The following is a 22,545-nucleotide window of genomic DNA, read 5'->3' as shown; positions in this document are numbered from 1 at the left end:
ACATGGAGGAACCCATGGCTTCAGCTATATATGTAGCAGAGGAAGACCTTGTTGGGCATCAGTGGAAGGAGAGGCCCTTGGTCTTGTGAAGGCTCCATGCCCCAGTGTTGGGGAATGCCAAGGCGGGGAGGCAGGAGTGGGTAGGTGGGTGAGGGAACATCCTTTTAGAAGCAGGGGGAGGGGGATGGGATAGGGAGTTTCTGGGGGTGGGAGGGACTGGGAAAGGGGACAGCATTTGAAATGTAAATAAAGAAAATACCCAATAAAAGAAATAGAAAAAATGGAAGAGAGATATATAACAAGACCCGGATTGAGCAATTGCATATAAATGGCCTACTGCTGCAGATGAAAGACATACACTGTCACCAGATGGAAGACAGACACTGTGCACCTGGATAATAAAGCAAGGGCCAATGGTGTGCTTTTCAAGAGAAACATTCTTTAAGGACAAAAACTAAGTGTATGTGGAAAGATATAAGCCATTATCTTAGAACTGGCATATCTGCTTAAGAGCAGGCAAAGCAAACTTCAGGGCAAGTGTTAACAGGGACAGTGACTCAAAGACACACTCATTAAGAATACCTACGTGCATGTTCTTAGTGCTCCCAAGAACATGGAGCAAAACCCGGCTCAATTGGAAGGAGGTAAATTAACACTGCTATTAAATTCAGACACTTTGTTGTCCCTACCGTAATAACTAATAGACTGACCCACAGGAAAATCAGTAGAGCTGCAGAAAACCTGAGCGGCAGTATCAGCCAATCTGACCTCCCTGACATTGATAACTGCCAGTGAGGACACATGGGAGGAGCAGATTAGACACTGCTTTCAAGTACACAGGAACACTATATTCAGGGAAGTACTGTTGGCTTCAGTACTTAAAAGGATTGAAATCATACCAAATATATTTTTCTTCTGGCCACAATAAAATCAAATTAGAAATTAATGATAAAAATACATCTGGAAAATGTCCAGGTATTTGAAAATAGCAAGGATTTCTAAATAGCTTGTGAATCTAAGAACAAATTGCACGTTGAATTGGAAAGTATTTTAAGGAGGTGATAAGGGAAACATCCAACTTACAGGGGCTCCGCTTATCTGGTGATAAAGTTTTTCCTTTAAAGTTAAAATAAGAGCAAGCTAAACCCAAATTAAATACAAGGAAAAATTAAAAGTGCAATTTATTATAATAATAAAATATTTTAAAAGTATTTGATTATCTCAAAAGAGTAAAAATGACTGACAAAGTTCAAAATTGTACATGCTAAAAACAGCAGGCACTCTCTCAGCAATGGGAAAATAGATAATTTTCCCATTATAAAGGCAATCTTTGGAAATTTTCTATTTCTATTCACAAGCAATCAAGACAAATCAAGCACTTTCCTACTAAGCTTGGGGCAAGGGGGAAGCAAGACTATCTATTCTGTCCCCTTCTGTTAAACAGGACGGGAGCAGTGCCCAGTGCCATAAGATATATAATGATATACCATACACACATATATGATATCTGACCTGAAGACTGCACTGAGGCATTAGAGCTCTCTGAATCACAAAGTGCAATCACTAGGGAGGAAACACAGACAGCTCTGGATGCTGCTGGAATCGCAACAAATTCAGTACTCTCTGTACTTCTGTGGACTGAGCAGAAGCAATTAAATATAAAATTAAAAAAATAACATCTATGGTAACATGAAAACGTTAAACACTGGGGATAGAGTTGGCAAAATATGGTGCAGAAGTGTAAAATGAAAAACTGGTGTACTCCTTCGAGGAATTAGAGAGGACCAAAATTAGTAGAAAGACATCATTTCCATGGCTTAAGAGACTCAGTAGTGTGTTGTGATGTCAACTCTACCCACATTTCTCTATGGTTTCAATTTAATTCCAATAAAAATAGCTGCAACTCCTCTTTGCTAAGTAGGCGTCGACCAGCTAACTCTGAAAACATGTGCAAATTGAAAGGCTCTGGAATAGACAAGCCAGTTTGGGAGGAAACTTATAAAACAGAGACTCTCTTGGTGTCAAGACTCACGGTGAATTTGTTTGTTTGTTTTTTGCTTCAGACAGGGTCTCACTATGTAGCTTTAGCTGTCCTGAAACTCATTATGTAGACCAGGCTGGCCTCAAAGTGCTTGCCTCTGCCTCTGCCTCTGCCTCTGCCTCTGCCTCTGCCTCTGCCTCTGCCTCTGCCTCTGCCTCTGCCTCTGCCTCTGCCTCTGCCTCTGCCTCTGCCTCTGCCTCTGCCTCTGCCTCTGCCTCCTCTGCCTCTGCCTCCTCTGCCTCTGCCTCTGCCTCTGCCTCTGCCTCTGCCTCCTCTGCCTCTGCCTCTGCCTCTGCCTCTGCCTCTGCCTCTGCCTCTGCCTCTGCCTCTGCCTCACGAGTGCTGCTGGGATTAAGGCTGTGGGTTAATGCTCCCCTTGTAGTGCATTTTCTTAATTAAGGATTGGTGTGGGAAGGCCACCCCTGAGTTGGTAGTTCTGGCTTTTATAAGAAAACAGACTAAGCAAGGTGTGAGGAGCAAGCCAGTAAGCAACACTCCTCCATGGCCTCTACATCAGCTCCTGCCTGCCTTCAAGTTCCTACCCTGTTTGAGTTCTTGCCCTGATTGCCTTTGATAGTGAACATTGATGTCGAAGTATAAGCCAGATAAGCCCTTTCCTACCCAACTTACATTTTGGTCATGGTGTTTTATCACAGCAGTAGTAACCCCAAGACAATGTGCCAGGTTAATTAATTGAAGGAAACAGAAGTCTTATCAACAAATATGGCTGGGAAAACTTGGGCATCTATATGAAAAAAATAAACTTTTATGCTTCATATAACAATTAATTCAGGGCTGGCGAGATGGCTCAGCTGGTAAGAGTACTGACTGTTCTTCCGAAGGTCCTGAGTTCATATTCCAGCAATCACATGGTGGCTCACAACCACCCTCAATGAGATCTTATGCCCTCTTCTGGTGCAGTCTGAAGACAGCTACAGTGTATTTATTTATAATAATTAACAAATCTTTGGGCCAGAGTGAGCGGGGCTGATCGGAGCAAGTGGGGGTTTACCGGAGCTAGCAGAGGTCCTAAATTCAATTCCCAAACAACCACATCAAGGCTCACAACTACAGTGTACTCATGTACATTAAATACATACATACATACATACATACATACATACATAAATAAATAAATAAATCTTTTTTAAAAATTCAAAATAGATCATTGACTTACATATAGTAACTACTAAAATTGGAGAAAAAGTAAATAAATCTTGGTCAACAAAGATTAATAAAGCTGAAAGCTGTTTAAAGTGGTGACACATGCATGCAATCTCAGCCCTCAGGCAAGTGAATTCCAAGTTGAGGCCTAGGCTTCAAAGTCAGAACCTATCTCAAAGGCATACGCCATTGCGTCTCAGTGGGCTCACATTAAGACTGTATAAAGAGCACTTATAATTCACCAGAGCCATAAAGAAAGCTGCTTACTGGCCTGTTCCCCACAGCTCACTCAACCTGCTCTTTAAAAATACAACCCAGGACTACATAGGGGTGGGTCCACCCGCATAAGCTGGGCCCTCCCATATTAATCCCACATTAACCAAGAAAATGCCCCCATAGATTTGCCTACAGGCCAATCTGATAGAGACTTTTTTCTTTTTTCACAATTACGTTTCTCCTCTTCCTTGATATCCCCTGGCTTATATATCAAGTTGGGGAAAAAAAAGAAAGAAAGAAAGAAAGAAAGAAAGAAAGAAAGAAAGAAAGAAAGAAAGAAAGAAAGAAAAAAGAACAATAACATAGAACAGCAAAATTGACTCTTGTCAATGTGACACATAAATACATTATTATTAAGCCATAATCTTGACTTTGTTGCTTAGTCTAAGATCTCATGTTTATGTCACAATATGAAGCATAGTATATAACTTTAAAAGTTCGGTCTTCTAAAGCTATCCAAAGTCTCACAACTATGGATTCCTGTAAAATCCCAAATAAGTTACATACTTTATAATTCCAAGAGGGAAGAACCAGGACAGAAACAGGATCAGACTGAAACAAAACACGTCTAACTTTCAAACTTCACAGCCTAACATCTAGCACTTGCTCATGATCTTCTGGGTTTCAAAGGGTGGAAGCAGTCCCACTGTGAGCACAAACACTGTGTTTGGACAGACAGGCTCCAACGCCACACCTCCCACTGTCTTTTGTGGAATTCCCAGAGCCCTGCCATCTGCAGTATATTGGGGTCTCCACTGTAACTGAGGCTGTACCTGTTCAACCAATGGCCTCTCCCAGGTTCTCAGGGCCAAGCCTCAGCTTCTGTCCATGACACCTTAACCCTGCAGTTTCCAAAATAAGTTCCATGTAGGAGACTCTTACACATTACCAAGTTCCACTGCCGGCTTGAGATTCAGTTTAGTCCCCTCTGGACCACAGCTTCTGTGTGCTGACCCTGAGGAAACACTTCCCAGAAGATGATGTTGGTTTCGGTGTCAATTGTCCCAGTAAAGTAACTGTATCGCTCCAGTGGTCCTGCTCTCTTGCTAATCATAGATTATTCTTTAGCCCCCAAGGGCCAGAAACACCAGATTCTTAATTCAAAAGTACCACATCTATATTTCTGATAGTCTTTGCTTCCCTCTGAAGTTTCATAAGCCAGGCCCCTGTTGTCTGCATTTCTCAAAACATCCTTATCTTCCAAGCTCCGGTAGAACAGCCCATTAAACTTTGAACACTCAATGGATTTTCCAGCTCAAAGTTCCAAACATTTCCACAGCCCTTCCCCAAACACCACCCTTAGGTCTGTCAAAGCAGTAGCCCATCCCTTGTATGATTTTCTGTTCTATTTTATATTCTATTGCTGGGGAAAAAAACCTACTGACCAGGACCATATGAAGGAGGAAAGTGTTTATTGGGTTTACACATTCCAATTACAGTCTATCATTGTTGAACAAAGTCAGGACAGGAACTCAAGACAGGAACTGAGGCAGGAACTGAATCAGAACCACAGAAGAACGCGAATCCCCACGGAGGACTCAGATTGTTTTTGTTTGTTTAGTTGCTTGGTGTGGTTTTTTTATACAACCCAGGACCGCCTACATAGAAGTGGCATCGCCCAGAGTGAGCAGAGTCCTCCCACATCAATCATGAATTAAAAAAAAAAAGAGACCCACAATCTTGTCTACAGGGCAATCTGATAGAGGCATTTTCTCATTTGAAGGCTTGTCTTCTCGGATGTTCCTAGGTTGTGTCACATCAACAGCACAGCATTCAACGTGTATGACTAAAATTAAACCCCGACAACATTGACCTTTGCTTGGAATGTGTAGCGCCTAAACATCACACATACCGCTGATGAAAAGATAAGATAAGGCAGTCCCTTTGTTCTGTTTCCTTAAGCACATGTGAACCTATATAGCAATCCTACTTCTAGACATTTATGCAAAAGATTAAAATCTACCCATAAAACAGTCTGATAGTCACATTTACTTATGGAACATAAGCCGGGGAACAACTGAAAATGTCCATCAACTGGCACGAAGGAAAACGAGCTGTGAAGTAGTACAAATGACTCTATTCAACAGAACCACTGGACACGAGCAAGATGGATTCTCTATTATGGAAATTACAGAGCAAGTAAGACTTGTCTATGGCAACAGGAAAACAGGCCCCTGGTATTTGACTGGGGCTGCATTTGGAGAATTGTGTCTGGAATGTGGCATGAGAAAAAAAAATCAGGGGTAAATGTTCTTCACTTTAATTGGGGTGGTTACGCAAATACGTGTATTTGTCAAGATGCACAGACTCCCCACTTAAAAGAAATGCATTTTATTATGTAAATTAATCTTCCGAAGAGTTCACTTCAAAAGTCTAAAAGCAAACCACAGTGTAAGCATATAGAGAATACCTCGGAGAGCTTAAATCATCTGCTATGCCAGAAAATAATCTTAATAACTGCTTTATTTTTCTGCATATTAATGAAAATGTAGCTTAAAATAATGTATCTTCTTAATGCGCTTAATGCAAAGATCTATGTCTACCCAGTTAGTAACAAAGTATCAGAGAAAACATACCTTGTGTGTGCACTTGTGTTTGTGTTGGTGTGCTTATGGACGTTCATGTGGTTATGCAAGACAGAGAATAAACTCACCTGGTGCCCTGGGGAGTACCATCCTCCTCTCTTGAGCTGGCCAGCAGCTCACTGATTAGATTCGAACTGCAGCCAGTGAGGCCCGGGGATCCTTTCTGCACACTCACAGGCAGTGTTGGGATTACTAGCGTGTGCCACCGCACACAGCACTGTTATGTGGGCTTGGGGCATCAAACTCGGTTCATTGTACTTGCTAGGTAACTGTTTTGCTGTGTGAGTCATCACCACAGAACACAACATATCTCTTACGAGAAACAGCTTTGTTTCAACCTCAGAAGCTGCGCAATGATGACTGACTTACAGGTACTTAAATGAAGTAAAGCCATGTCGGATGTGCTTTGTGGTTTTCTTTCCTTACCCAGTGGGCTCTAAAATTACAGGATTGCTATTACTCTAAAAACAATTGCCCTCACAGAACTCATCACACACTCTATTAATTTTCTTCCTTTTGGATTTTTATGCTAAAGTACATTTTTTAAAATTAAATTCCTTACTAACAATAACCAAACAATACTTCACAGTAGCATATTTTCCTTGCAATTTGATTATGTTCTTTATGAGAAGAATTTGTGTTAACCCGAATTCATGGGCTCATGTACTAGAGAATTTATATGCATATATGAGGAAAGTTTTTTCTATACTATGACCTAATAAGCATGAGGAATTTGCAAGCAATTTCCTTTTACTTACCAGGATGAGTCCTCATTTCTAGATCTCAGTCTTCATGACCTGTATATACTTACTCTAGTCCTTACTAGCTTAGCCACATCTGCTAAAGAGTCACATCTCCATATCATTGCAAGGCTTTGTAGGAGTGCCGAGATACAATCCTTAGGATTGCGATCATTCCGTGATCCTTAGCACGCTGGTCAGCATTCCTTAGGCTGTCAAGGATCTCGGGGTAATCTTTGCGTGGAGAATACTTTTTCTCCTTCCACCTTACAGGAGATCTGGCAACCACCTTTCCTACCAGAATCCTTCTGTGGTCCAATTTTTGAACTCACCATCAGTGGTGCAATAATTGGTCCTCTAGGCTTTGAAATTATTTTTCAATAGAGGTAAACAGGACACAGTAAGTTTTGTGAGCTCACAATTAATAAAGGAAAACGATTATTCAGTCTGAGACTAGGATAAATAGGATAGATGTGTAGCTGTGACACACCATGTTCAGATGACTCGATGTAAATTCTAACAGCAACCCCAAGGACTCAGCCACAGGGTCTTCTCCGACTCTGTTCTACACCCCCATCCCCAGGCTGCTTGTTCCTCCTGGGGGTCTCAGGGCAGTTAGTGCTGCCTTACTAATTGGGAAGTATGTTTGCCTCATTATCTCAGAGACTGCTTGGCAGGAAAATATATTCAAACCTTGTTGCCTCCTTAGTGGTATGCAATCAGAAGCTCACAGAAAGGCAGAAATGAATAGAGGGACTAATGGAATTCGGCTCCAATGCTAAACCATTGTCTTCAACTGACCTGAGTAGGTTTTATAGGATCAGTGCGTCTGCTCTAAGACTCAATCTCCCACCTGGAAAAAGCAAGAAACAGCTACTGTGCTGAATGTCCATTTCTACATAGTTTTTCTACAGCACGGTGAGTCCTGAATTGTCTTGGCTCATTCTAGTTTCTGAGCAGTTGCTCTCTTGTTTAGGAGTTGGAAGCCTATGCTTGCTGGACCTGTTTCCATACAGCAAGACCCAACATTTATAACATTCTCCTATGTCCCACCCTTCCCGTGGTGCCAAACCCTCATGTGGATTATCGATGAAGTTTCACAACACCCTGATGAAATGGGCGATATGGTTGTGCTGAGGAGATGGGGGCCTATCTAAGTTGAGCAACTCATCCAAGTTCATACGAATAACAAGTTAAGAACTTGGGCCCAAAACCAGTCAGACAGGCCCTAGAACTAAGCTCATCATTATTTCTTAATGCTGTCCAGTGCTTGGGTTTTTTTTTAAAAGCCATTTATCACTGTGTGAGATTTTCATTTTTTTTTTGTTTCTGCATTCAAATATACATTCGTTGACTACAGATACATTGCATCTTCATGTAAAAATCAATGTGTGGCCTATGGTAGGCACTGAATGAATGATTAGTACTGGATTCCAGAGTGACCACTAGATCATCTCTAAATGTTTATAATTTTTACATTTAAGGAGTATGTTTAGGAAGAAATTTTTTTTCAAATACAAAACTCTGCAAACTGCTTAAAGATAGGGCTTAAAATAGGGCTAAAAATTAAATAAAAGAACTTCTCTCTGAAGACATGGCTGTATGTGTAGGAATTTTGACTATTCAATAATGTAAACTTCCATCCTAAAGTGCAAGGGTGATGCAGCTCAGACCCTTTCTGGGAAGAAACTCTTGATGTCACCCACATCCCCTAAAGATGTCTAAGTCAAGAACAAAGCTGTCCCTAATCCCTGCGTGCTTAGACAAGATAGGCAGAGACCCGACGTTGCTCATGAGAATCTCCACGTTACAAGGCGACCTTAGCTCCTTCTCCATTCCCATGTCTTTCACTAGCCAGTTATATCTGATAATAAAACATGAAAGAACATTTGACAAGGTGCTATCCAGAACCACGGATGAGCTAGGATCGCGAGAAGCGGCCTGGGAAACTGAAGCTATTTCTAAAGCTACTTTGCCACCAGCCTTCCCCGCTTGCTCTTTAACTTTTCACCCCCTATCTGCTCTTCACCTACTCTCTTTATGCATTGCCCCTTCCCAAGCATGGCGTCTGCCTCCTCGTATAAATGAAGAAAGAAACAAAAAACCCTAGCCACCTCAAAAATACATTCTTGTTGCTAATGAATATGATATTGGAGCCCAACCTCATACCCCACAAACCCACATTTTGAAATTAAATAACTCTCTATGACTCTATAACTCTGAACAACCTTCTGTCTCAACTACTACCATCCCTGGGCTTCTTGTGGGTCACCCATGAACATTCTTACCATTAAAGTTAGTCTGCTGTGATGTCAGCTTCTACACACAGCCACAATTTTGAAGTTCCTAAATATAGTTAATCTATTATCTAAAAAAAGATATTATGCAAACATTTTAAAGGGGTGTTCTTAGTTGAAATAAATGCCCCCCCCCGCCATGTCTTTCTTTTGGCTTAGGCCACTTCAGACCACAGTCTGGGACCTTGTTCTTCAGTGCTACAGTAGTTTACAGCCTATTAATCCATTTCAGATAGTTTCATTCCACAGTTGTTTTTGCAGTGTTAATCAGAGTTTGTTGGTCTGTTCACATCCAGATTATATTCAATGCCCTTATTGTATGAGGAGGTTTAACGAAACCGCTGCCCAACGACATATTAATTTCTGCAAAAATCAGACCTCTCGACCCGTCTTTGATCCAATCCAAATGGCAGCCAGACTGGTATCCAGAGCTCAGGTAAATATCTCTTCTCCTGATTTGAGCTTTGTGTCCTTGCATGCCTGGGGCAAATAGGTAGGGCCTGCCATAGAGCTCAACTGTCCATCCTCAGGAGCACAAGGATCAGAAAGCTGATCTCTAGCATTCATCTCCTTGGGAGTTGTCTACTTCTGGCTTGAAGCACCTTTGGGTGTTACAGGGAAAAAAAAAACTTTTTTTTAAGTGTTTGAAGCATCTCAGGATGAAGACTTCAGTATCAAAAGAATGTTTCTGTGGTATTATGCTAATACCGGGCTTATCCAGTGGTGTTTATCAGCCTAACCCATCCAGCAAAGACTTATGACTCAGTGGAACTGGTCTGGGTGGGAACAGGGTTGCCAAGATGATGCCTGGCGGGTTGAGTTCTGATGTGTAGAGGCGAAGGGGGAGGGATGAGATATACAACATGTCTAGTTTATGGCCTGAGGCATTAACCAGAAACACAGTCTCTGATGGGGATTGACAAGATGGAGCAACAAAGGCAACAGATGTAGAGGGGTTATGGTTCAAGCCAGTTAAGATTGGAGGATAAAAGGAATGGGTTGCACAGATGCTCGGAGATCTGGGAACAACCAAGCCCAAGAGCCTGGGAGCAGGAACAGGAGTTTCTGGGAAGCCAGACAGCTGTGTTCCCCCACCTTCCTTTTACCCGTTTCCCACGGCTTCTGGCTTTTTTTTTAAAAATGAGACAGTATCTCTCTGTGTAGCTCTAGCGGTCTTGAAACTTCCTCTGTAAACCAGGCCGACTGTCTTCAAACTCAGAAATCTGCCTGCCTCTGCTGCCCAAGTACTGTGCCACTGTGCCTAGCAGTATTGGCTTTTCCGTTGCCTTTTTTTTTTTTTTTTTTAGTAGCTTCACCTGTTATCATAGGTGGGGTAGACGTGAACTCAGTAGGGGAAAACAGAGTGGCGTGCAGTGGACTTTTTGCAGTCACTGTCCAAGGTCAACAGAGGGAGACCAGGAAGAACACAGAGTGGCAGACTAATAAGGGCTCCTGGAGGGAGGGGAGAATGGCATGAGGAATAATTAATGAACCTGAAAAATAATTGGCACTAAAATAAAACTGGGCATTAGAGTCTACACAGATAATAGTACAGGCTGAAAATCCCATATCTAAAATGATTGGGACCAGAAATATTTCAGATACATACATACATACATACACACACATTCACACGTGTGTACGCTTAAGTCGTGGACTGAAGGTAATTTATACAAAGCTTTCTATGCACCTGTGTTTCAACTGCAATACATCACATGAGGCAATGCGCAGAAATTTTTAACTTGTGACATGCTGGTGGTCAAAATGCTTCTAACTTTGGAGGGTTTCGGATGACTTGGCTTTGGGTTAGAACTGTTCTAAACCTGAAGGAGGATGCTTGTGTGCTGGGCAGGTGGTGAATGCAAGTTAGAGTCAGTCTTCCAAGCTGAGATAGTTTGGGGTAGGTGTAAGGTCAAGACATCTGGGACTTGGTGGTTGGTGGAGAGGGTTCGATTTCCCATTGTCATTGTATGATTGGTTATTTGTAGGCAAGGTTTGAGATTTACTTTCGCCTGTAAATAACACTAATCTCCCATAACTGGAGGAGTTGTTGGGAGTAAGGGACTGGCCCAGAAGTTTCCTTGGCTGTCCTTTCCCTTTCCAAAAGCCCTTTCCTCTTGCTGGTCTTGAAAATCACAATTTTGAAGGACTCTGGCAGCTTTAGGCTTGAATCCAACCTAAGTGTGGAGAAGTCTGTATCTTCAGCGCTTCTTCCACCCGGAACAGCAGTACCAGCAACTGTTATTATCACAGATGGTTCTATCCACTCCACGGAGCTTGCCAGTATTAGTATTGGGGGCCAAAGAGGGTGAAGGGAACCAGCAAACAGAAGTAGTTTTTATTTGTGAAAAAGGCCAGCTGGCTATCCTGAGCGTAACCAGTGACTTGGCCCCATTCCTCTCCCCTTTTTCCAGAGCTTAGTGGTGGCTGGGAGCACAGAGTGGAGATTGCTTGCTCCCTGAATTCCATTGCTTGCTGTCTGAATGGCCGTGTTTGCTCCCCAAGTGCCAATGCCACCACTCTGGGACCTTGCCTAAGAGTGAAGCTTGTTCAGAAATGGAACAAAAAGGGAGGGTTTGTTTTGGGCTTGCAGGACTGCTGGTGGCCAGGCCAGGATGTGTTTCTATTTCAAACAGAATCAACTTAAAAACTCTGTCATGCCCTTAATCAGAGGAGACCAATATGGGCCTCTGAAAATAAGCCACTGGGGGCTAGAGAGCTGACCCAGTGGGAACATTGGCTGTGAAAGGAAGGGCCCTGAATTCAAGTCACCAGCATATAAATGCCAATTATAGCCACACATGTCTATAATCACAGCACTGGGAGCAAAGACAGCCAGGTAGCCAAAAAAGCGAGCTTCCAGTTCAATGAAAGACCCTGTCTCAAAAAGTAAGGTGGATGACAATAAAAAAAGATAGCCCATAGGGTTGAAGAGATGGCTCAGTCGTTAAAGGCTAGGCTCACAACCAAAAATATAAAAAAGATAGCCCACATCTTCCTCTGACCCCCACACGCTTGGGAAGACACTAACAGCAACTTGAACATGTACACACACTCTCTACACACAAAATAATAATAACAACCAAAAGAATAATATTTTAGCTGGCTGAGGACAGATGATCTGCCTGCTTGTATTATCGCAATAATCCTCCAAGTGGTGAGGGGTTTACTTCAATATCAGATTGTCTTTGTGCTGTATTTCCCCATAGGCCTAGAGGGAGAGCTACAGCAGGCTAGGAGGGGCTCCTCAGCAGGCTTTTGTCTTCGTCTTGTTTCCATCTGTGCAGTCTGCAGCTGTTCTGTGGGACTAGCAAGGGTCTGGGGATATTGGAATTCTACACCTAAAACATATGCTGCCTGCCAATCTCTGTTTTTCTTCTCTTCTCTTTAGAAAACCAAGCCTTCTTCAAGTGTAAAGAAAAATAAAAATATTCCATAACCATATCCCTACTGACATTAAATGATTTATTCCGTCCTCCCACAACTGATTTTATAGACTAACCTGACTACCACCAACCCCAAGGACTTGCTTATCGACTGAATGCTTCAAACCCAAACTGTGCCTTTGAGCATCAGCAGAAGACCAGGGTCTAGGCTAACTGAAGTGCAGAGTATGTGTCTCCTTCCTCTGGGTGAAAAAATCCATATGATGACTCTAACCTTCCTCTGGTTGGGTGAATACAAGTTTACTTCAGGCTTGGTACCCAGGGTTAAAATGTTGTTTCACTTTCTATCTGTAGTGTAAGGCCCAGGCAAGTCTCAAAAAATAACCAACTTGTTATGAATGGGTGCCCTGCAGCAGAGCAGAACTGTGGAGATCAAGAATGACATCATGGCTAGCTCAAGTAAGTCAGAGCAGACACCATGAGCTTGCGTTGTCAAGTCATGGGAGCGGAGCCTCCATCCTGCTGAGATGATCTGCTGGTGGTCAGTAAATTCGAAAATGACATCCCGTGCTGCTGCTGCAGAAAACTATGTGTGGGTCTGCTTGAGGTTGAAGCTTATTGGTCTAGAGGGAATATTTCTTATCCTGATTGCTCCACTCTGACCACTGCGCTTGCTCTCCAGTCTACTAAAACAGAAAAGACTGGGATTGAAAAGTCACATGTCAAGTGTACAAATGAATAACTTCATCAGAGTGGCAGCAAGCATAAGCCACCATCATGATCCTGGCCTTGTGCCTCCCACTGAGCCTCTATGTGGTAGTTAATGTTGCCACCTACAGAAAAGGAGACTGAGGCTCCAAGGGGATGGCCTTTCTAAGGGAGTGGCTAGTAACCAGTAGGCCAGATTAGATACCTGCTGTGCTCTCCAGCCCAAGTAAACTGCACAACAAACATGCCCGACATGCATTTTTATAAAGTCAACCTACAAAGGAACAAGTTGCCCTATGGTATTTGCATATGCACTTTGTTTTGGTTGATGTCCCTCCTGCTCCCTCTCCTCTTTCCCACTCCCCCATTTCTCTGGTCCCTTTCTCAGGTTCCCTCCGTTCCTGCTACTCTGGCCCAGTGCTTTGATATCACAAAAGCTGGGAGTGGCCAGGTGCGTAGCCCCAGAGCCCTGGGAGAAAGTGTTTGAAGACTCCTGGAGCTTTCTGGATGTCAGTCTAGCTCCGGGTTCCAAAAGATACCCTGTCTCAATAAGATGGAGAACTGCCTAACACCATCCCCCGATTTCCATATGCATATAAGCATGGGTGTATGCACCCACACATGTAAATGTGCACATACGCCACAAATAAAATGCATACACATATATTGCAGACACGGAAAACAAAAACAAAAACAAAACAAAGTTGATATTTTAAAGCTATCTGCACAGCCTTACAAACAGTAGTCAGAGTTTTTTGTCTCTTTGGTTTTGTTTCAGTCATATTACGGTTTGTATTTTTTTATTATTATTTTTTCATTTTTCCCAATTTTTACAACATTTACCATCTTAACTGTTTTAATATACAGCTCAGTGATATTAAATGCATTCATCATGTTGCCCAAGAGCAACCGCACCATCTGCCTCTATTGTTGTCGCCTGCCCAGTCCTGAGACTGAAACCTAGGTCCTTGCTCATTCTGAGCCAGTGTCCTATCACTGATCTATCTCCATCTCTCTTTTTTCTTTTAAATTACGTTTATTTAGACCGTGTGCATGCGCACACGCCAATGACACTCCTCTGGGAGTCAGAGGACAACTTACAGAGTCAGTTCTCTCCTTCTATCATGTGGGCCCTAGGGATCAAACAGCAAGCACTTTTACTTGACAAACCATCTTGCCAGCCTTATTTTGCCTTTTTCTTTTGAGGGACACACTCAGTGACCCAGACTAGACTTGAACTCATTCTGTATAACCCATGATCCATGTGGTCCTCTAATTTGGGATCTTCCTGCCTCAGCCTCCCCAGTAGCTGGGTGTATGGCTTTTTCATTCTCTGAAACTGAAAGTGTGTACCCATTAAACATTAACTTTGCATTGTCTCTTCTTTTGGTCTCTGGCAGCCACTATCTCTACAGTCTTGTCTCTTCCAGTTATATCCACAACCATACAGCATTTCTATTGTTGTGACTAGATTATTCTACTTAGTAAAATGCCCTCAAGGTCTGGCCATTCTGTGGCATATGTTAGAATTATCTTCCTTTTTAAGGCTTAACATTGCTCTGTGTGTGTGTGTGTGTGTGTGTGTGTGTGTGTGTGTGTGTATGTGTCTGTGTGTGCTGTGTGCATGTGTGTCTGTGTGTGTTGTGTGCATGTGTGTCTGTGTGTGTATGATATTTTATCTACTTATCCATCCATGTGCAGTGGGTCCCTTGAGATCTGAACTTTCAACTCCTGGGATAGATGCTCAGAAGCAAAATTGCTGGGTCATATACTAGATCTGTTTTTACATTTTTGAGAGACCACGATAATATTTTCTATGCCAGCTGTACAGTTTTACATTTCTACCTACTAACATTGTTCAAGAAATAGGTCCATTTTTCCATATCTCCACCAAATGGGGGGTGGGGGTGGAGGGGGCAGTCCTAATCTATGAAGTGATGTCATTGTTATTTTGATGTGTATTTGTTTCATGATTTATGATACATAGAAAAACTTTTCACATGCTTTTTGGCCATTAACAGATCATCTTTGGGGACATGTCTACTCAAGTCATTCCCACTTTTAATTTGTTGCTGTATTTTCTTCTGTGATAAACTAATGCCCAACGGAATCAAATTAAGGAAGGAAGAATTTGTTTGGTTTAGAGGTATCAAGACATACATTTGAGGACGGGGCATAGAAGATAAGCTCTCATCATGGTGGCCACGAAGCCGATGAAGCTATGCATGGAAGCTCACATGTGCTGAGCTGGCTTGCTTCCTTTGTCCCCTTTTATCGCCTGAACCCTCGGCCTGGGTAGATGGTGCCTCTCCATTCTGGGTGAGTCTTTAGTCCTAGTATAACCATCTGCAAACATCCTCAAACTTGTACCCAGAAGGTTGACTATCTAAGTCATTCTAAATGCATCCAAGTTAGCAATCAAAATTAACCCTTTGTCTTGTACACTTTTCTGTTGCTGTGATAAAAATAACCTGGCTGAAGCAAATTAGTAGCAAGGGTTTGTCCTGCTTCAGATGAGTTCCCAAATTCAGTTGTTGATTTGATTTCTTTTTCATTTAGGGGCTTTATACAGCAAGAGTTTGCTATATAAACTTGACTAGAACTTTGTATGCAGGCCAAATTGGCCTTGAACCTGGAGTGGATCCCCCCACCTCTGCAACCTACTGCTGGGATTGCAAGTGCATGGAAGCACACCTGGCTTCTTTTTTGTTTTATTTTAACATAAACCTTTATAGCTATAAATTTCTCGGAGCTCTGCCTTTGCTGCATTTTATAGGCCTTGGTAGGTTGTGCTTTCAGCTTTATTTTTTAATTCTTTTAGGTTTTTTTCCCCCTATGTTTTGAAGAATCTAATATGTATAATATCCTTCCTGTCTCTTGAAAACATCTTGATTTAAAGTCAACATGCAACATTCGTATGACAACTCTTGTTCTTTTTTTTTTTTTATGATTTTTTTTTTCCTGAGACAGGGTTTCTCTATGTAGCCCTGGCTGTCCTGGAACTCACTTTGTAGACCAGGCTGGCCTCGAACTCAGAAATCCGCCTGCCTCTGCCTCCCAAGTGCTGGGATTAAAGGCGTGCGCCACCACTGCCCAGCTTTTTAATGACTTTTTTTTTTTTTTTTTTTTTTTTTTTTTTTTACAATACATTCTTTTCTGTCCCTTGATTTTCAAACCTATTTGTTTATTTAGGTCTAAGATGAGTCCGCTATAGGGATCATCTGGCTGGATCATGTCTAGATCTTGATTGAAGCATTTACTCTATTCACGTGTAAACTAATTGCTGAGAGAGTATCTACATTTTGCTATTCATTTGCAATTTGTCTTTAGTTTTTTTTTTAATTTATTTCCTGTATTGCTTTTTTAATTTGCCTCTTGTTGAATTTTATAGTGGAGTATTTAAGTTCCTTTCTTATTTTCTTTCATATACATTTTATAGCTATGAGCTTTGTGGTTACCATAAGAAATACATTTAACATGCTAAAGTCATAACACTCTAATTTGAATTTATAGCATCTTCTGTAACGTACAAAGACTTCTGTTCCTTTAATAGCTGTTTCCCAGACATTTTTACATCTATCTATCTATCTATCTATCTATCTACCTATCTATCTATTTTGTATATGTGGATTCCAGAGACCAAACCGAGGTCATCAAGCCTGCCTCTAACTACTTTACCCACTAAGCCATCTTGTTGGCCCGGTGCCCTGCCTCTTTTTCTTGTTTGTTGGGACAGATTGTGAAGTGTATTCCCTAGGTAATCAAGGCTGGCTTCAAACAGAGATCTACCTGCCTCTGCCTCTTAGGTTCTGAGATTCAAGTCACACCACCATGCACCTTTTTTTCTTTTTGATATCACAGAATTATGTTTTTTTGTGGAAACTTTGTACCCACAAACAGAAACTAATCATTCTCTTAAATTATGTTGGGGGAAAAAATCTTACAAGCTAAAGTTGTATAGCTACCAACTTTCATCATTGCCCACATAGTTACCTCTACTACCTCTTTATTTCTTCAGTTTTGAGTTACTGCTTACAGTCCCTTAATTTGCTCTGAGATGTTCCCTTGAGCATTCTTACAAGATGAACATAACAAATTCTTTTAGCTAGGAATTTCTTCACGTCTCTCTTACTTTTAAAGGACATTAGATTCTTGGCTGATGCTTCCTTGTTTATTTAGTTGGCTATTTTAAAGACACTTTGAACATACTGTCTTTTGCCCATGAAAGTTTCTATGAAAACTGCAGGTGGTCTTTCCCCTCACCCCCACCCCCAGGAGTTCCTTGTATGAGGCATACCCCTCCTCTCCGCTGCTTTCAAGAGTCCTTGCCTTTTGGAAGTTTGATTTTTGTCTGAGTGTAGTCTTTAGAGTTCGCTTGGTGTTTGTTGTATTTCTTGGGTGCTTATAGCTATGACTTTCATTAAATTGGGGAATTTTTTCAAGCATTGCCGTTGTTAATCCTCTCGGCTCTTTTCTTTTAATCCAGAATAAATGCTCCCTCTCACAGTGCATACATTCATTGGCGTGATGATTAATCTTCATCGTCAACTTGACTGTATTTAGAGTCATCATGGAAGCACACCTCTGGGGACATCTACAAAAGCATTTTCCTAAAGGTTTGGGTGAGCAAGGAGAGACTCACCCTTAATGTGGGTCACATCACCCCATGGGCACTGAGCCAAAAGACCGCTGAGTGACAACCAGTATTTGCCTCAGCACCTTTTCTTGGAGCCATCACTCTCAGGCTCACACTCGGGTTACCACACCTTCCCTGCCGTAATGGACTGTATGTATCTCTAAGACCTGGGAAGCCAAAATAAACTTCTTCAGTTTCTTCTGTCAGGTGTCTTGCCAAAGCACATCGCTAATACAGCTGGCTTGATGCACTTCTGAAGGTCCCTTAAGCACAGTTTCATTTTCTTTCCTCTTTGTACATTTACATTCGTGAGCGTGTGTGTGTGTGTGTGAACGCAACAGTGCCCAGAGTCTGTGTTTGACCAACTCTGTTGCCCATGCTTGCAAAGCAGACCGCTCCCAACTGAAACGTTTCTCCTAACCCCTTCAATCGTTTTAACTGCCTGATTTTTCTATACTGATCATTTCTCATCTCTTATTTTCAAATTCTTCCTTCTCCCTGATCAACTGTGTCCCAGAAACCTTCTAGGAAAATGTTCCCTTTTAAGTTCTGTTTTTCAGTTCCAGAATTTATTTTTGGTTTCTGTTAGGAATTCTGTCTATCCTTTGCGGCTGTTTCTTTTCACCCCATACTTCACGTTCTTGACTGTTTCCAGAGTTTCCTTTGGTTCTTTGTGCACTTTAAGCTCGTTATTGAAGTTTTTGTCTACTAGATCTGTGTAGAAGGCCTCTCACCAGAACCTTTTCAGGGACAATTAATTAATTTTTTTTTCCTTTTGCATTACTTCACTGTATACCTTGTGGTTTTCTTGTTGAAAACTAGGCACTCGGGATAAAGCACTGGCCCAGTACTTAAGAACACTCTCTGCTCTCGAGGAGGACCCAGGCTTGGTTGCCAGCACCCACCTGGAGGCCCACAACCATCCGAAACTCCCGTTACGGATTGGTTGCCTTCTTTTGAACTCTGTGGACGCTGCCGTGCAATGGTACATGTACATATGTGTAGTCCCAACACTCGTGCACATTAAATAAATCTCAAAAGAAGCTGTTGTTGCTGCTTTGTTTTAAACTAAGCTTCCGAATCTAATCGTGTAATGACTCTGGAAATGGGTTTCTCCTCCTTCCCCGGAGTTCACTGAGTTTTAAAACTTGTGACTGCCTTTGTGCCCTTGGTCAGCACAAGTAGATCCTCTAAGGTAGTGGCCCTGAACCTGAACATAATGACCCCCTTGGAGTCATAACACTCTTTCTTTCACAGGGGTAATCTAAAGACCATCTGCCTAGCAGATATTTGCATTATGATTTATAACGATAGCAAAATCACAATTATGAAGTAGCAATAAAATAATTTTATGGATAGAGGTCACCTGCAATATGAGGAACTGTATTAAAGGGTCACAGCGTTAGGAAGGTTTGAGAGCCACTGATCTAAGGTCTTCCCAGATCCTGTGCCTTTCTCTAGGAATGCATACTTATTTCTCAGTTTTCCTGGATACATAGTATCTTTCAAATGCCATGATTCTAGTATTTGATTGCCCAAAAGGAAAAAAGATAAGAACAAAGGATTCACTTTTTAAAATCTCCTAGAGCCAGCATAGGAGATCAAGCCAGCCTGGGGGATCTGCGGAGTAAGGTGTCATGTTAGAGGCCACTTACCTCTTTGCCTGCACCCTTTTGATTAGAAACACCAACCAGTGGTCAGAGCACAGACCCCAGATGACTAGAGAACAGGATCCCAAATGTCATGTGCAGACTGAGCTAGGAACATGGGAAGAGACAGTAAAATTGTGACTCTGCTAAGAGTTGAGGTAGCTGGAGAGATGGTTCAGTGGTTAAGAGCACTGGCTGCTCTTCCAGAGGTCCTGAGTTGATTTCCCAGCAACCACATGGTGGCTCACAACCATCTGTAATGCCATCCGATTTCCTCTTCTGGTGTGTCTGAAGATAGTGACAGTGTACTCATATAAATAAAATAAATAATTCTTTAAAAAAAAAAGAGTTGAAGTTGAAAAAAATTATCTGCGTTTTACAGATCAAGCCTTCTCCTGGGAATGGCAAGATTTTGGTCTCCAGAGCTCTACAGCAGTTCTGTCAGGCAGACCGTGCCGTGTTCTTGCAATGGAGTCGAGATGGGGGAATGCCCGGTGCTTCTCACTCTGCCTTCTCCCCAGAAATCTCACAAGGTTTTACGTTTCTCCTGAGCTGTAAAATAATATTGTAAGGTAGATTTTTTGCTTTTAACTGAGAAAAAATAATTCAGGCCATATATATTTATTTAATAAAATTTTACTAACAAACTTCACTCTAAAGTCTAATGACTCATGTTGTATATTTTATTTTTTTTTAAATTCTCTATTTCTTTCTTTAGAGAGTATATGATAATGCTTTAAAAACTTAATTTTGAGGTCAATACACATTGGTTGACATGGAATATTTCTTAATTCATCAGGGTTAGATGATGTTGACAAAGTTGACTCTTGACTTCATCACTCGATGTCTGGGACCCTTAATCTCTAATCTAGTGAGCTTGGAAAGAGAATGGAAAGAAGAAGAAGAAGAAGAGGAAGAGGAAGAAGAAGAAGAAGAAGAAGAAGAAGAAGAAGAAGAAGAAGAAGAAGAAGAAGAAGAAGAAGAAGAAGAAGAAGAAGAAGAAGAAGAAGAAGAGAAGGAAGGGAGGGAGGGAGGGAGGGAGGGAGGAAGGAAGGAAGGAAGGAAGGAAGGAAGGAAGGAAGGAAGGAAGAAGAAGAAAACAGAAAAAGGTGTGTGGGGGAACCATAGCACGTAAGGTTTATTATTAAAACTTGAAGTTTCTTCTCTGGATGATTTCTTTATCATGGCAGCATGCAGAGCTGGCAAGCGAGAAGGCAGACATCTTCTGTCCTGGCTTGGGCATGCACTCTTGACTAGGGCACTCACTGTAAGACTCCATTATTGCCCATTAAGTAGCAGAACAGCAAGCTGGTAGTGCTCAGCGAATGCCATGTCTGTTCTTGGCTAGTCAGTGGAAGTTGAGAACCTCTGTGCTGCTGCTCCCCAGTGTGGCCGAGCTGAGAGCTGGGACCTTGCAGATGTGATGAGGCCATCAACGCTCCACCCTAGAGAATAGGCTAAGGCTGTTCCTCCGAGAACGGGCGGGTTATTGGAACTGTGTTTCACGTAGAAGGAAGAGACCCTCTTGATCACATTCACACATAGTTGGCCTCCTACTAAGGGTGCTGCAGCAAGAAGGGCCTTTGCCAAATGCAGACAGCTCACCTTGGACTTCCCAGCCTCCAGAACAGTGAAGTCTCAGTCTAGACAAATTTGGTCTCAGACATCCTGTTATAGAAGCACCAAACAACAACAACAACAACAAAACCCTAAACCAGAGAAGTGTGGTTGTTGCTATAACAAAGAAATAAATCAAAGACACATTTGTGGAGGCACACATACAGCTTTAGAGCCGGGTAATTGGTAGAGGTCGAAAGAATGTGGAGAATCAAGCTAGAAACACTCTAGATTGTTGTTGATGGAAGAAGACTAATTCTGACGGGGGCTAAGAGACAAGATCACCAGGGAACTCCTAAATAATCTTAGGAATGACTGTCCTGGGCCACACAGTAGGATGCTGGTCAGGATGCTGCATCTGTAATGATGGTCTCACAAGTTTCCAGTTGAACTTGAAAGTGAGAAGTGGCTAATGGTGGCATCACTTCCAAAGGATTGTAACCTAACCTGCTGCTGATTGATGTGCTGGCAGTGATGCTGACCCAAGCCAACCCATTGCCTGACAACAATATAAAAGCACATGCAGAGTGTATAGCACAAAGTGCTTCCTGGCAGTAGCAAGTAACTCGGCTGCCGATTTATGTGTTTGTAGCATACTTTTTAGCATTGCTTTGGAGTGTGTTCCTTTTTACTAAAAAATTATTGTAGAGCAGCTGTTTTATGCTGGCAATGGCTTCATACATCTCTTGTTCACTAGTCTTGGAGCACTACCGCCTGGCCAGGTATCAGTCTCCAGCTCACCTAGAGGACACTAAGTGACTGACTATACCGTGGATAGGTTTAGGTTTGTGTAAATGATTCCCGTGCTATTAGCTCAGCAAAACTACATGTCCATACACTCCTGGAAATGTATCTCCATTGTGAAGTGGCGTGTGACCACCTGCCTATACTTTAAATACTTGTGCTCAAAATGCAGAAATACAGATAGCAGACAGCCATTCCACCTAGGTTCTGGAGGGAAATGAGAAAAAGAGGCATTAGAAATGGGAGTTTGTATGCAACTGCACAGAGCTTAGCAGGGCTTGTCTGCATGCTAGAATTTTGTGGTAGGCAGACTTTAAGAGCAATAGACTAAAATGTCTGGCAGAAAGAGTATCTAAGCCATAAAGAACTCAAGGTACCACCCAGCTGAGTTTGGCCACATACAGTAAGAAAAAAAAACCAGAAATGATTTAGCTGTGGAATTCATAATTAAAAGGGAAGCAGAAAGGGAGGATGTGGAAACCTCTCAGCCTGGCCATGTATAGAATAAATAAAAGATCCCCGCCTTTGGGAGCGACTGCAAAGGGTGTGGCCCAGCAACTGTTTGCTCAAGAGATTAATGGATACAAAGAAGATGGTTTCTAATCCTCAAGTCAGTAAAAGACCCTGAAGGTATTTCAGAGAATTTCCAGGCAAGCTAAGACATTGAGTGTAGAATTTCCAGAGATGTGCCCACAGGACTTC

At 42.1% G+C, this 22,545-nt stretch overlaps 1 protein-coding gene across 3 annotated transcripts in view; it reads left to right on the top strand.

Annotated features, from left to right (window-relative positions):
• The window catches only part of Zc2hc1b (zinc finger, C2HC-type containing 1B), a 28,395-nt gene extending 15,026 nt beyond the window's left edge, over positions 1-13,369 (top strand). Inside the window, exons 5-6 of one of the 3 annotated variants that reach the window (XR_001779631.1) lie at positions 6,332-6,437; positions 9,400-9,452. Coding sequence is in view for 1 of the 3 variants with exons in the window: in NM_029172.1 (NP_083448.1) it covers positions 9,400-9,539; positions 12,844-12,873 (170 nt within the window). In the remaining 2 variants the exon portion in view is untranslated. Of the gene's footprint in view, positions 1-6,331; positions 6,438-9,399; positions 9,540-12,843 lie in introns of those variants that run through there. The other 2 variants (NM_029172.1, XR_001779630.1) reach the window with 2 other exon arrangements.
• Positions 13,370-22,545: the final 9,176 nt, after the last annotated feature.

Source organism: Mus musculus, chromosome 10, assembly GCF_000001635.26.
Source record: "Mus musculus strain C57BL/6J chromosome 10, GRCm38.p6 C57BL/6J".
NCBI classification, from domain to species: Eukaryota; Metazoa; Chordata; class Mammalia; order Rodentia; family Muridae; genus Mus; species Mus musculus.
Note: the sequence above shows the minus strand (reverse complement) of the source record. Positions and strands in the feature narration are given on the sequence as shown.